Source organism: Perognathus longimembris, chromosome 10 (assembly GCF_023159225.1).
Source record: "Perognathus longimembris pacificus isolate PPM17 chromosome 10, ASM2315922v1, whole genome shotgun sequence".
NCBI lineage: Eukaryota > Metazoa > Chordata > Mammalia > Rodentia > Heteromyidae > Perognathus > Perognathus longimembris.
In genome coordinates, this window is record NC_063170.1 from 3,044,805 (window position 1) to 3,057,645 (window position 12,841).

General features: G+C 52.4%; 1 protein-coding gene across 1 annotated transcript in view; it reads right to left on the minus strand.

The window, feature by feature from the left end:
• Positions 1-12,841, minus strand: part of Cdh13 (cadherin 13) — a 661,187-nt gene that overhangs the window by 44,440 nt on the left and 603,906 nt on the right. The window contains exon 9 of the mRNA XM_048355041.1: positions 651-833. Within this exon, the coding sequence (XP_048210998.1) occupies positions 651-833 (183 nt within the window). The remainder of the gene's footprint in view (positions 1-650; positions 834-12,841) is intronic.

Below are 12,841 nucleotides of genomic sequence, written 5' to 3' on the forward strand. Positions count from 1 at the left end.
CCCAGGGCCCTTCGGGGGGTGCCCGCAAGGACCCCGTGGTCCTCAGTTACAGAGACTACAGACACCTTTCCGGCTTGCTTTGAGTTTGGCAAAGAGTGTCATCCACCGGGGAAGAAAACACATTGTGGGGCGGCCCTGGGTCTCTGGTGGAACCAGATAAATGAGCTATGTGACCCCTACCCCTCCCCAGCACCACCCCTTGTGTGGGCAGGTCCCTCCCTTTCTCCTGGCACTTCTGCATTATTAACACTGGCTGAGGACTTGGCACCCCTCGCTCGTGCCCCCTGGCAGCCAGCTGGAGCGAGGGCCCAGCCCAGCTCACTGGGACTCTCCCATCGAGAACGACTCCACGTCTGGTGTTAGAGCACAATGGGGATTCTGCCAGGAAACATTACTAAGCAACTCAGCACAGATCTTTAAATCACCGCTGCCTACCTGTCGCTAGTTCATGAGTGACTCTAGTGAGGATCCTTTTCGGAACGCAAGTTGAGTTTTCTGAAAGTCGCAGCTAACTTTAAGCTGTGAGGCAAAGGTGTTTTGCGGTGTGTAGTGGCGTGGCTTATGTCTTCGTGAATCCCAAGAGGAGGAGGAGGTGTAGGATTCTGTGTGTGTGTGTGGGGGGGGAGCTTCCTGGAGCCCTGCGGACTCACCTTGACCACTGACAGCATCCCCTCGTTGGTCTGCGGGTTGGTGTGGATTTCAAAGCTCTGCCCGGGGTTCCCGTTGATGATGGTGTAAGCGGCCCTCCACGCGCCTGTGGTGGGGTCGTCCTTGTCCTCCACGGTCAAGTTCACGATAACTCCCACGGCTCCTTCCTCCACCGTTGCTTGAAACTGCACATGAGGCAGAAACCAGTGGTCACTACTGTGTGTGTATGTGTGTGTGTGTGTGTGTGTGTGTTCGTCCTGGGGCTTGAACTCAGGGGCTGGGTGCTGTCCTTGAGTCGTTTCACTCAAGGCTGGAGCTCTACCACTTGAGCTATACTTCCACTTCTGGCCATTTTTTTCTGGTTAATTGGAGGTAAGAGTCTTAGACTTTCCTCTGGGCTGGTTTTGAAATGAAATCTGCAGATCTCAGCTTCCTGAGTAGGTAGGATTACAGGAGTGCGTAACAGGACCTGGCTGCCACTATTAAACAAAAAGCCCAAACATAGACCAGAGACTATTTCTAGAGCTCTTTCTGTATGCATGTCATTGGGTCCATTACACATAGCATCTAACTTAGTAACTAGCAGCCCAGGAGGGTTGTGACATCCACAGCCAACTCCACTCCTCAGCTTTCCTTGGACTTAGGTGAAGCCACCAGACTAACGAGTCTCCCTGGGCATACCCGGGGCAGAATGTTGCCAGCCAGGCTGAGGAGAGAGGGTTAAGACAACTGCCTGTCTCCTCTTGTGTGCGTTCTCCCTTTGCCTATGTGAATGCCCACAGCCGCAAGACTCAAGGGGAGGGTGGAGCCATGGGTCCCCAGAAGTCTGCAGGAGGGAGCCATTGGTGGCTCTGAGCCACTGCTTATGTTTTTACAGCCAGATGCCAGATGATCAGCTAATCAGAGAGTGGGGGTTTATAAAGCAAGGGCTGGGGCTGGAGGTGCCTGCCTTCCTCCTCATGAAGAAGAAAACCGATTTCATCCCTCTCAGCTCTTGGCCTCCAACTCACATGGCTGAAAGCCCATTTGCTAGGGAAACAGAGATCAATGGGCCAGAGCCTTCTTGTACCTGTGTTTTTATTGTACTACATCTCAAATACTTGTTGCAAGTAGGTGTGGTGAAATCAATCAATGGATGAAAAATTAGCTCTCCCATGGACAGAGAATTTCATGAGCAATCATTAGCACGTTTCCTTTGAGCTGGAAGCATAAAGTATTGTTCAAGTGCTTACCTCTGACACACTATGGGTGAACAGTAATCTGTTTGCAAATATTTTATAAACAGGTTAGCATCAACAAACTGACAGCAAGAAGAAATACCTTGGAATTTCAATTAGTAACAACAGGAATGTAAAGATGATGTCAGAAAGACCTTGCGTTCCAAAAGGAGTAATTTGAGAAACGAGGTTTCAAAAGCAGCCAGAGATTAATTGACTTCCAAACCATTAATCACGAGCTTCAATCTTGGGGCCTTGGGGGAAGGGATGGGGCGGGGAAGGAACTAATTTGTCTATCAAACCTCAGCAAACCTGGATGAGTTGTTTGTCTGGTGTGCCAGGGTGGAAATCTCTGGGAAAGGGAGGAGGCTCACGGTGCTGCCGCACAGAAACGGCTCCAGGGGTGACTATTCTGATCTGGTTTCTCTGATTATTGGAGAAGGAACGTCTACGGGTGTCCTCTCTGTCCCTCCCGTCAAAAGCTTGCAATTTCTGAGCTGGAAAACTCAACTTCTAGTTCTCATTCCTGTTTGCTTGCACAGTAGAATCGCCTATGGAGCTTAAAAAAAAATCCCCGGGTCCTGTTTCAATTCAGTTGGATTTTTCTGTTCAGATAATTCTAATGTGCATTCTAGGAATAGGAAACAGGACAAACCCAATTCAGAGGATGGCAAGCAGATGTCCGTGCCTGTCATCATGGATGGACAGGGGCCTGCAGTACATCTGGGCAGGGCTGGGCAGGGCGCGGTGCTGCGCTCCATTACTTCTGCCTTCCCTGTGTCCAGGAGGGGCCTTGGAGACAGGTGCTCTGTAACCCCTTCGGTTTGCAGATGGAGAAGATGGCACAGAGAAGAAAGTGAGGGAGACCCCTGGTCCAGAGTCTTGTAATGAACTAAAGGTCAGACCCAAGTCTCTTGGATTCTAGAAATACTTGCTTTCAGCCAGTTCTGTCGCTCGGGCCCACCCCAGCTCCCCACGGAGGCCGTGCGTGTCCCATTGCTGAGAGGACGACTCTGTACGGCGGTGGCTGGAGGAGGCTGTGGCTTTCTGGCTGCTTTATCCCCACCCACTCGCAGGGTGCAGAGAGGGCCCCTGGAGAGCTGCTGGAGGAACGGATGATCTTAGCTATAAGAAGTGGGAGCACAGGGCTGAGAGGAGGTGGGGGGATCAGCCGTACAGGAGGGCGGAGTCACTGACTGAATGTTCCAGAAGGCCCTCTCCTGCAGGACCTCTCCTGTCTCCAGCAGAGCCTGCAGGATGGCTTTTGTGGCCTCAAGGCACTTGGCGTTCATTGGCCCCTCCTACCATAATACATTTTCATGGGCTTTAAAAATACAGTTTTATGGGCTGGGCATATGGCCTAGTGGCAAGAGTGCTTGCCTCGTATACATGAGGCCCTGGGTTCGATTCCCCAGCACCACATATACAGAAAACGGCCAGAAGTGGTGCTGTGGCTCAGGTGGCAGAGTGCTAGCCTTGAGCAAGAAGAAGCCAGGGACAGTGCTCAGGCCCTGAGTCCAAGGCCCAGGACTGCCCCCCCCCAAATACAGTTTTATGATGTCAGGAAATTAAAATTTGACTTTGAAAGTCACATTTTCATATGCTCTTCTCTTCTTTCTGATTTTAGGGGGCTGTCACTCTGTTAATCGATGGTGCTTGGTAGGTAAGTCAGCGCTGACCTTTAGCACGTAGCACAGTGCCTAGCCCACAACTGGGTCTGAAGATCTGGTGAATGAATGAATAAATAAAACTCATATGCAGTCCACGTCTAAACGACACCCAGCCATGAGATCTGCTATGCCTGCAATACCTTCTAAAGGGCTTGGCACAGAACACTAGCTTTGTGTGTGAGCAAATGAACCCAAGTCTAATGGGAAGGTGATGACGCTCTCAGAATGCACAGAAGTGTGTATTGTTGTCCCCCTGGGTCCTTAGAGACAGGGAGGGGTCAGCAGCCATATTTACTTGTCATCTACCCATTTATGGTTCATGTCCCCACCACCCATCTGTCCACTCACTTCTCCATGCACTTACTCATTCATCCATGTTAATATCTACCTATCCATCCAACAATCCATTCATCTATCATCCAATGACTCGCCCACCCACCCATACATCCTATGTAGAATCGTCACCCACCCATCCATCCATCCATCCATCCACCCACCTATGTAGGTATATACTCATCCATCCAATTATTACTCATCCATTCACCCACCCTCCATGCAATCATTATCCATCCATGTACCTACTTATCCATCGAATTATTCCTCATCCTTCCATCCATCTATCCATCCATCCTCTGTATATTGCCATTCAGCATCTATTCATCCTTCCCATCATCCATCCACCATCCATCATCCACCCATCCACCCACCCACCCATCCATCCATCCATCCATCCTTCATTTACTCATTCATCCTCTGTAGAATCATTATCTATCCATCCATCCTCTACCCATTCATCCATCTATGTATGCATCCACTCATCCATCTAATTATTATTCATCCATCCACCGTCCATGGAATCATTATCAATCCACTTATCCATCCATGCATCCACTTATCCATCAAATTATTCATCATCCACCCACCTATCTATCCATCCATCCTCTGTATATTACCATTCAGCATCCATCCATCCATCCATCCATCCATCCATCCACTATATATTACCATTCAGTGTCCATTCCTCTATACATCCATCCTCTGTATATTACCATTCAGCATCCATCTATCCATCCATCCATCCACTATATATTACCATTCAGTGTCCATTCCTCTATACATCCATCCTCTAACTACTCATCTAGGGATACACTAGTAAACAAATCAGGCATGGTATATTTTCTCATAGATGTTATAAGCGGGAAAATATATAATAAACATATCATCATGAAATTATAGTAACTGCGTACGAAGAAGCCACCCAGTTTTGGGGGCAGTCTGTAGCAGTGTGGTAGGGGGAGGTACATGATGGAGCTTGAGGTGGGACATCACGGAAGGATTTCCTGAGAACTGGAAGGCGGGGTTGGGATGTGGCTCCGTGGCAAAGCGCTTGTCTAGCAAGTGCAACATCCTGGGTTCGATCCCCAGTACCAAAGAAAAAGAACTGGAAGGAGAGGAGGAGTTAGGAGGTGGAAGGGGAAAGAGCACTCCTGGCATCTGGAACAGCAGGAGCAGAGGGCAGGCAGGGGGAGGAGTCCTCCTTGCCCTTTGTAGAACAGGAGGGTAGGAGTGGAGCGTGGTGGGGCCAAGGAGAAGGGTTTGACCTTGGGTTGCAGAGGTGGGTGGAGCCCGCTGAGCCAGAAAATGGCATTTAGAATTTACTGTGAAAGCACAGTAAGTAGCGTCTAATCAAGGAACTAGTTTGTGTTAAATCTACTCCTAGATACTTCAGAGAAAGAAATCTTTAAAAAAGTACTCAACACAATTATGACAGTCTTTGTTAAGACCATTATCTGATTCTTTCATAAACTATAAGCCAGTTTCTTTGAGTATCCATTTAGAAACTCATTATTGCTTAATTAAACACTCATTCTATTAATTCTATTCAATGTTTTAACTCCATTATGTAATTCAAGAATGGAAAATTAAATAGATTAAAATGAAATAGTACCATTTTACATTTCTATAGCAATGTTCACTTTGTGATTTAAAAACAAAAGACAGACATTCATTTACCAAAGCAGAGCTGAAAGAATTATTGATTGTAACATTACTTCCTTTAATTACAAAAAAACAGATAAAGTTACTTTTCTGTTAAACGGCGTGTAAATCACATACCAGATGTAAAACCTACTTTCGCACCACCGTCGTGAGCCATTGGCTTGGACCACACACTGCAGTGCGTGAGCTCGTTCCGTCTGGAAGTGAATCCCTTCTTTCCTTGGAAAGGTAGGGTGAGTGACATGACAGACAATTAGCAAGCGGCTGCCTGGTCTGGACACAAAGGTCTTCATCAGGGAGAAGAAGGGGGATTGGATTTTTTAATCAGCATATAGTAATTGTGCAAGGGAATGAATGTCACTGTGACATTTCCATTTATGCATCTGTCATGTGTTACATGCCTTACCTTGTACCGTGTCTCACCGCCCCCCCCCCATCTCCTTCCCAGGAACTTGGGGTGGGGTCTGAAGGTTAGTCTGGGAGCGGGCTATGCAGATCAGTGTCCTTACCCATCTGTGTCGCTGCAGGCCGGGAGAAGCGACGGCAGCTGACTCTATGAGACTGGACACACGCAAGCTCGCACCTGCCGGCGGCTGCCTGCCTATCGGAGGCCTGGTTCTCAAGCTGTGAGCCCTGGGGTTTCACAGAGAACCAGCACGGAACTGGAAAAGCTGCCATGGCGTCCTCTGGGCCTTGGCTTTGCAAGATTACATGACGAGGAATCAGAAAGATTTCTACGCCTAATTTCTGTGTGTGAGGGAGGCTAAGAGATCATAAGCAAACCCTTCTACCAGTCTATGTTTACATAAAGGATACCGCTTATTGGAAGGCCCTAACCTCTTGCTGACAGTCTAATGGGTGAAGACCATGGTTGATATAAATAAGATAATCCATTTACGGAGCTTGGCGCACTGCCTGGCATATATATAGTATGGAGTCGATATTTGTTAGCAATGATAATGAGGATAGATTTTGCTCTGTATTACATGAAATTCTTACTAATAAATTGGACAATGTGGTTCAATCCCCTATGACTCTTTCTATTCGTGTCACAGTCTACTTTATAATGGGGTTGTTTCTGTGTGTGGCTTACCTCCCTGGACTGGGGTGGCGAAGCGCTTTTCTCTTTGTGTGCATGTATGAGTACCCCCGCCTTCATGCTCGCTTACCCCCGACTTGTTCTGACAATGGGCCCTCGGTCTCCGTGGGAGATGATGATAACTACAGTGCCCTCATTTTGAAGGTCAGCCGCACCAGGCATCTGGATTCCTTCTGTCTATAATTAGGACTGGCCTCAGGATAGAAGGAGGAAAGCAACCATTTTAATAAGTATTCATTCTGTATGTGCTGCTTACTGGGCACTCGGAGACACAAATACACAAAAGGGGGCAGTATTGCTCACCCTGAGCTCCTCCTTTCCTTCTGTACTTTGCACACCTATGACATAGCCAGAAATCTATTTTCTCTCACTTCTGTAATTCCTTAACTTTATAAAAATCGCAGTGTCATTTTTCGCAGAAACAGACAAATCAATCCTAAATTCTTCTGTGCTTATATAATCCTTCCTTCTCTATGACTGTATGTTCCTTACAGCTGAATAATACTCCATTGTGTATGTGTGTATGTATCTAAGAATGAAATTTTGTCATTTGCAGGAAAACGGATAAAACCGGAAATCATATGTTACGTGAAATCAGCTACAATGAGAACCGCTACTGCATATTCCCGTTCACATGGAGACTCTAGACCAAAAGGGAAGAAAGAGATGATTATGATAAAAGTGTTTTATATGCACGGGTGAAAACAGAAGAGTGGAACTCATTAAGAATTGGTTAAGAAGATGAAAGGGGACCAAGAAAGAATGACAGAGGGAGTGAATCTATCAGTGCATATTACACACACTTATGGAAACGCTGTAAGGAAAATCCCTTCTGTATTAATACGTGCTAACAAAAGAGTAAAGTGAAATAAGAGTCATGAAAATAAATAAATAGAAATTTAAAAAGGTGAGAAAAAAAAAAAACCCAAAGGGCTGGGGTGTGGCTCAAGAGGTAGCGTGCTTGCCTTAACTTTCCTGAGGCTACGGGTTCGGTCTACGGTACTGCACCTAAGTAAGTAAATAAATGACACTTACAGGAAACTTTAAGAAGCAGAAGGAGTACAGAGGTCTCAGTAAAATGGCCTTCGAGGGGCCAGGAGACGCCATTTGACATGGTAGCCACTAGGGGGCCCCTGACGCTGCGTCCCCGAGACAGCCGGGCTGCTCAGGGCCCGGAGACAGGATCGGGAGCTAGGATCCGGAGCTGGCCGCTGGGGTCCAGGCAGCCACCCCGTGAGTCATGTGATTCATGAAAGGCCCCGGGAAGCCAGCAGCTGGATCTGCTGAGAACAACGGAGGAAGGTGCCTGTGGTCCCTGCAGACGGGTGGGGAAGCCTCCGGGTCTCTGAGCCCTGCTCCCACTCCCGGGAGGCCCCTGGGGTTCTGGGTGCGTGGGGCCAGCCTCGTGTCCCCCCCCCCCCCCCCCAGTCTCCCCTGGGAGGAAAGCTCTGGAAGATGTCTGCGGCTCTCACCAGGCAGGCGTGGCCTTGGATGCTGGAGTGGGGGCCCTGGGTGTTTCCTTAAGTACTTTCCCATTCATCCTCGAAGCTGGCCGCGGGGCATGTCCAAGGTTTACACGAGCAGACAGAAGAGAGGCCCCAACCCCACGGGCCCACCCTGAGCTTCTGCCGTCTCCCACCCAGAACGTGGTCTCCAGGCGCGGCGGCGCAAACCCCGGCCCTGTGCTCCCATTCCATCTAGAAATGTTTCAGCAGGTGTCCCTAAAAGACAGAGACGCTCCTCAAGGAAACATGATCAAAGTCCTGTCTCGATCCACCTTGCGTAGGTTTTTCTTCCTTTCTGTAATGACACGGACGGTGCTGCTCTTGGGTGTCAGACACGCGGGTAACATTTTGCGCATTGTCTCTATTACGCCGAGACAGAGAGAGAAGATCTTGGCTAGGGGACGTCTACCCCACGGTCTGTGGAACCTCGCCAGCGCCACCAGGCTTTCCCAGTGTGTCAAGCCACCCATCATCTGCACGTGGGAACCATTCCCTACGAATCCAGGGACGTTCAACAGCTCAGCGAGAAAGACGCATGTCCCCACGGAGGACGCGCTCTGAGACTCCTGGGGTGCCAGGCGGTGCGGCTCCGGGCTGCAGAGGACGCGCAGAGACCCAAGGGGGCTGCGGAAGGGAGGCTTCCCGGAGCTCAGCACCGCCCGGGGTGGAAGGAGGGCTCCGTCTACGGAAGCTCGTCCCGAAGAGAGGGGTCCCCTCCCATCGAGAGGAATAACCAAGGGTCCCCAGCCTCCTGGCTCCACGGGGCGGGGCGTGCACTGCCAGAGGAGGAGGCAAGACTCCTTCACGGCTGCCCTGGCCCCGTGCTGTTCTCCACGCCTCCCGGGACGAGCTCCTCCGTGCCGCGGGCTGTCCTCGAGGCATGGTCACGTGCTGGCTATGGACGTGTAGCAGGCGCGAGGCATGGTCACGTGCTGGCTATGGACGTGTAGCAGGTGCGAGGCATGGTCACGTGCTGGCTATGGACGTGTAGCAGGTGCTCAATCAGGGGCTTCCCCCCCCTCCTTTTTTGGCCAGTCCTGGGCCTTGGACTCGGGGCCCGAGCGCTGTCCCTGGCTTCTTCTTGCTCAAGGCCAGCACTCTGTCACTTGAGCCACAGCGCCGCTTCCGGCCCTTTCTATATACGTGGTGCTGAGGAATCGAACCCAGGGCTTCCTGCATGCGAGGCCCAGCGCTCTTCCGCGAAGCCGCCTTCCCAGCCCCAGTTAGCGGCTTTTGAAGGCGGTGTCTGCTTAGGTTCTGGCTCCCGCAGCCCACCCGCTATCAGCCCTCTTCCTTGCCACCACGTGTGTGCCTTCGGAGGACGCGCGGCTCAGCCGCCCACAGACACAGACACGTTTGCCAGACCTCAGAATACAAGCTCGGGAGGAAGAGGTGGGCGCAAACAAGAAAACACATTTTTCTCTCTACAAAACAAAACGCCAGCCCGGAGTCACGGGAAGAGTCCCCCAAAGCCAGGCACGGGCGCCAAGGACGGTGCAAGAGTCGACCCATCAACCCGAGATCCTCCCCTGAGATTCTCCCCTCGAGGGCAAGCGTGGAAACTGCGCAAGGAACCTGGTAATTGCGTTTTCTCTGGTTTGTAGATTGGGAGTTCCTGCCTATGATTTCGCTTGGGGTTGGGACAGGGAAGAAAGGCAAGAGTTTTGCTGCTGAAAAAGAAGTTTGAAAATCCCTGCCGTAGGCAGACGCTGAAATAAATATTACATTAGATGGTGGGAGGGAAAGAGAAAAAGAAAACCCAAGCACAGAGCCTTTCTTTTCCTCCGAAAGCCCTGGATGCGTTGTTTCCCGCGCTCACCTTCACGCCAGTTTCTCTCCTTTAAAAAAAAAAATGAAAGGAAATGCAAAGCACATTTTTTTTTTGTCCTTCCACCAAAATAATCGAAAATCGTTGAGTTTTGAGGAGCAAAGCCACTTTCTGTGGCACTAGGCCACGCAGATGTGAATTAGGAGAAGAAGAAAGGTCTTTGGCCAGAGCTGTGCAGTCCCGGAGCAGGCCTCGGGAGCGCAGGAAGGCCTTCACGGACGCGTGGTGATTTGGGGGTTCCACCCGCGGAGGGAGGCCCGGGCATGCGCTCTCCTCACCGCCCGGGGGAGATTCTCCTCAACAGCCGAGAACAACCGCCTGAGCGGCCGCAGCGGCGCCAAGGTCGCCTACGGCCCATGTCACAACGACCTTGGTGGTGGGATGACCTTGAACGTGTGTGTGTGTGTGGGGGGGCGGCACCTGGCACCTGGCACTGAGGCTAAGGCCTCAGTGTCTAACTGGCACCTTGACATGACCGCAGGCAAAAATGGAGTCCATCTACTTCTGACCTCCACAGGAGAGCCTTCTCCTTCCCTCCTCACCTCTGTCAGCGAACCGCACCCCTTTGTTTGGGGGTGCGGGCCCATGCCTGACCCCCTTTCTCCTCACCTGCCACTCCCCGCCCAGCAGCCGTGACTCAGGGCGGGACTCCGGCCCATCAGGACTCTGCTCTGCTCCGCTTGGTGGCCGCGTGTGTTCCTCCCTGGGTGGACGGTCTTGGCCGCCGTGAATGGCGCACACGTCTTCATTGTCGGGGGCGCACGGCTGTACGCTCGGGAGGCCCTGGGTCCGTGGCGACGGCGAGTTAAAGGCAGCGTGGCCTCACGTCCCTGCCAACGGGCCTGTGGGGGGACGCGGGGCCCTGCGCTCCTGGCGGGCCTGGGGGAGCTGGCTGCCCTGGCCCCCGAGTACGGAAAGGGGGTGCGCTGGGACGAGCCTCTTTCTCCCCTGCGTCCATAGCCCGCCGCGGGCCAGTGCGGGAACCGGAGTCGGCGGAGCCCGCGTGGGCCCAGGCCCCGCTCCGCGAGCCGTTCTAGCCACCGCGAGCACCTCCCTCGTCTCCCGAGCCGGCGCGGGATCGGTGCACGTGGTTGGGCTCTGGATGCTAACGCCCCAGTACGAACGAGGATGCCAGAGACCCCCGGCTTTCATTACGAGGGATTTGGGCAAATTCATCCACGGAATTGACTTACAGCTTCTAATTTATATTTAAATCCCAAATGTCTTAGTCAGGAGAAACAGCTCTAAATCTATTGTCTGTGTTTGCACCATTGATTCTTGTTTCAAATCGACCCCACGGGTCCAATTGTGCTTCCCACGGGCTCCTCCTCGGCGAATCCCTTCCGCGGAGGCAGATGGAGTTGCAGGCAACGCGAGCCCTCCGGGGATGAAGAGACGGATGAGGGTCCTCCCCTCGGGAATCGGGCGCCGTGATGGAGGGAGGGCTGAGCCCATCAGTCCCTGGGGCTGCGTGTCACGTCACCGCGAGCATCCTGACCGGGACTGTGTTTGGTTCCTAACTGTAATTTCGTCCATCTCAGGGCCTCTCAGCCTCACCACAAACGGGCATCTTGGGGGCGGACGATGGCTCCATAGCCGAGGGCCGTCCTGTGAACTCTGAGGCTCAGCAGCGTCTTAGGGTCCAACCCGTGGCTGCCACCAAGTTGTCACCGGCAAAACTGTCTCCAGACGCTGCTTGATGCGTGAGCCGACACACGTCCACGTGGGCGCGTGGGTGCGCACGCACGCGTGTACACGTGACCTCACTCGCGTGAGAGCCGCGGACCTACCTAAGCCACGTCTGTCAGTGGCTCCTCCAAACCCGGGCCCTCAGGACACCCCCCCCCCCGTCCCCCAGTCCCCCCGGGGGTCAAGATTAATTGGCAAGTTGGCTTTCCACGCCAGCCTCGTGGGAAAACACCAAAGCAGTAATTGAATCAGACATCGCCCGAGATATACTCAAGGGGAAAATTAAAGGCTATAATTATTACCGAAATTATTGATGTCGCCTTTATTACCCTACAATTTTTGAATTATCCAGTGATAAGAAGGAGGAGAGGTAGTTTTTCCTGCTTTCTGCCCTTACAGTTCACGGACCGTATTTTCTGCCTGTGGACACTTGGGGGACGTAGGTGTGATCGATGGGGCAGGGTCTCGCGGGCGGGGTCTGGGGCCACCATCCTCCCCCAAGGAAGAGGGGGAAGAAAGGATGCAGACTGAGCTGTCTGCGTGGCCTTGGGAAGCGGGGACACGGCGTCTTCCGTGCGTCCAGTGAGGGCCGTGCGGGGCCCGGGCTGATTGGGTAGAACGGCGGCGTGCGTGGTCCCGGTTTCCCTCCCAGTTTCCGAGCTCTGCAGCCGCCGCCTCAGGAAACGCCCCATGGCCCAGCTGACCCGTGCAGTAGATCCCGGGGGACCGTTAGCGCCATCGCGTTGGGCCAGTCTGCCCCAGACCCTCTGCTCTGTCTCACCAGCTGGCCTTGTGGCCTGACCCTTGGGTACAGTGCCCCCAGCGGGGGAGACCGCAAGTCTCTCTCCTATTCTTGTCTGTACCCCAGCTGCCTCTTCCTACTTAGGGTGGGCTCCGTCCCCGGGGCCCTTTTCTTCGCTACCCCCCCAGTGTCCAGCCCTTTTCTGTCCTGCTGCGAAGCCCATCAGCCTATCTATCCCCCACCTCTCCAATTTACAAACACGTCGCCCTCCCATTTAAAGAACACGACCTGGATTCCCAAGCGGCGCCCTCCCTCTCCTCCCTTACTAGAGCTGGCCATGTCTCACCTCCTACCTTGCCCTCAAGGAAGATGTTACGGAGAGCAGGAAGCACACAAACAAGCACAGCAAACTCCTTTGCGAGCCAGGAGTGATGTAATGGGGCAC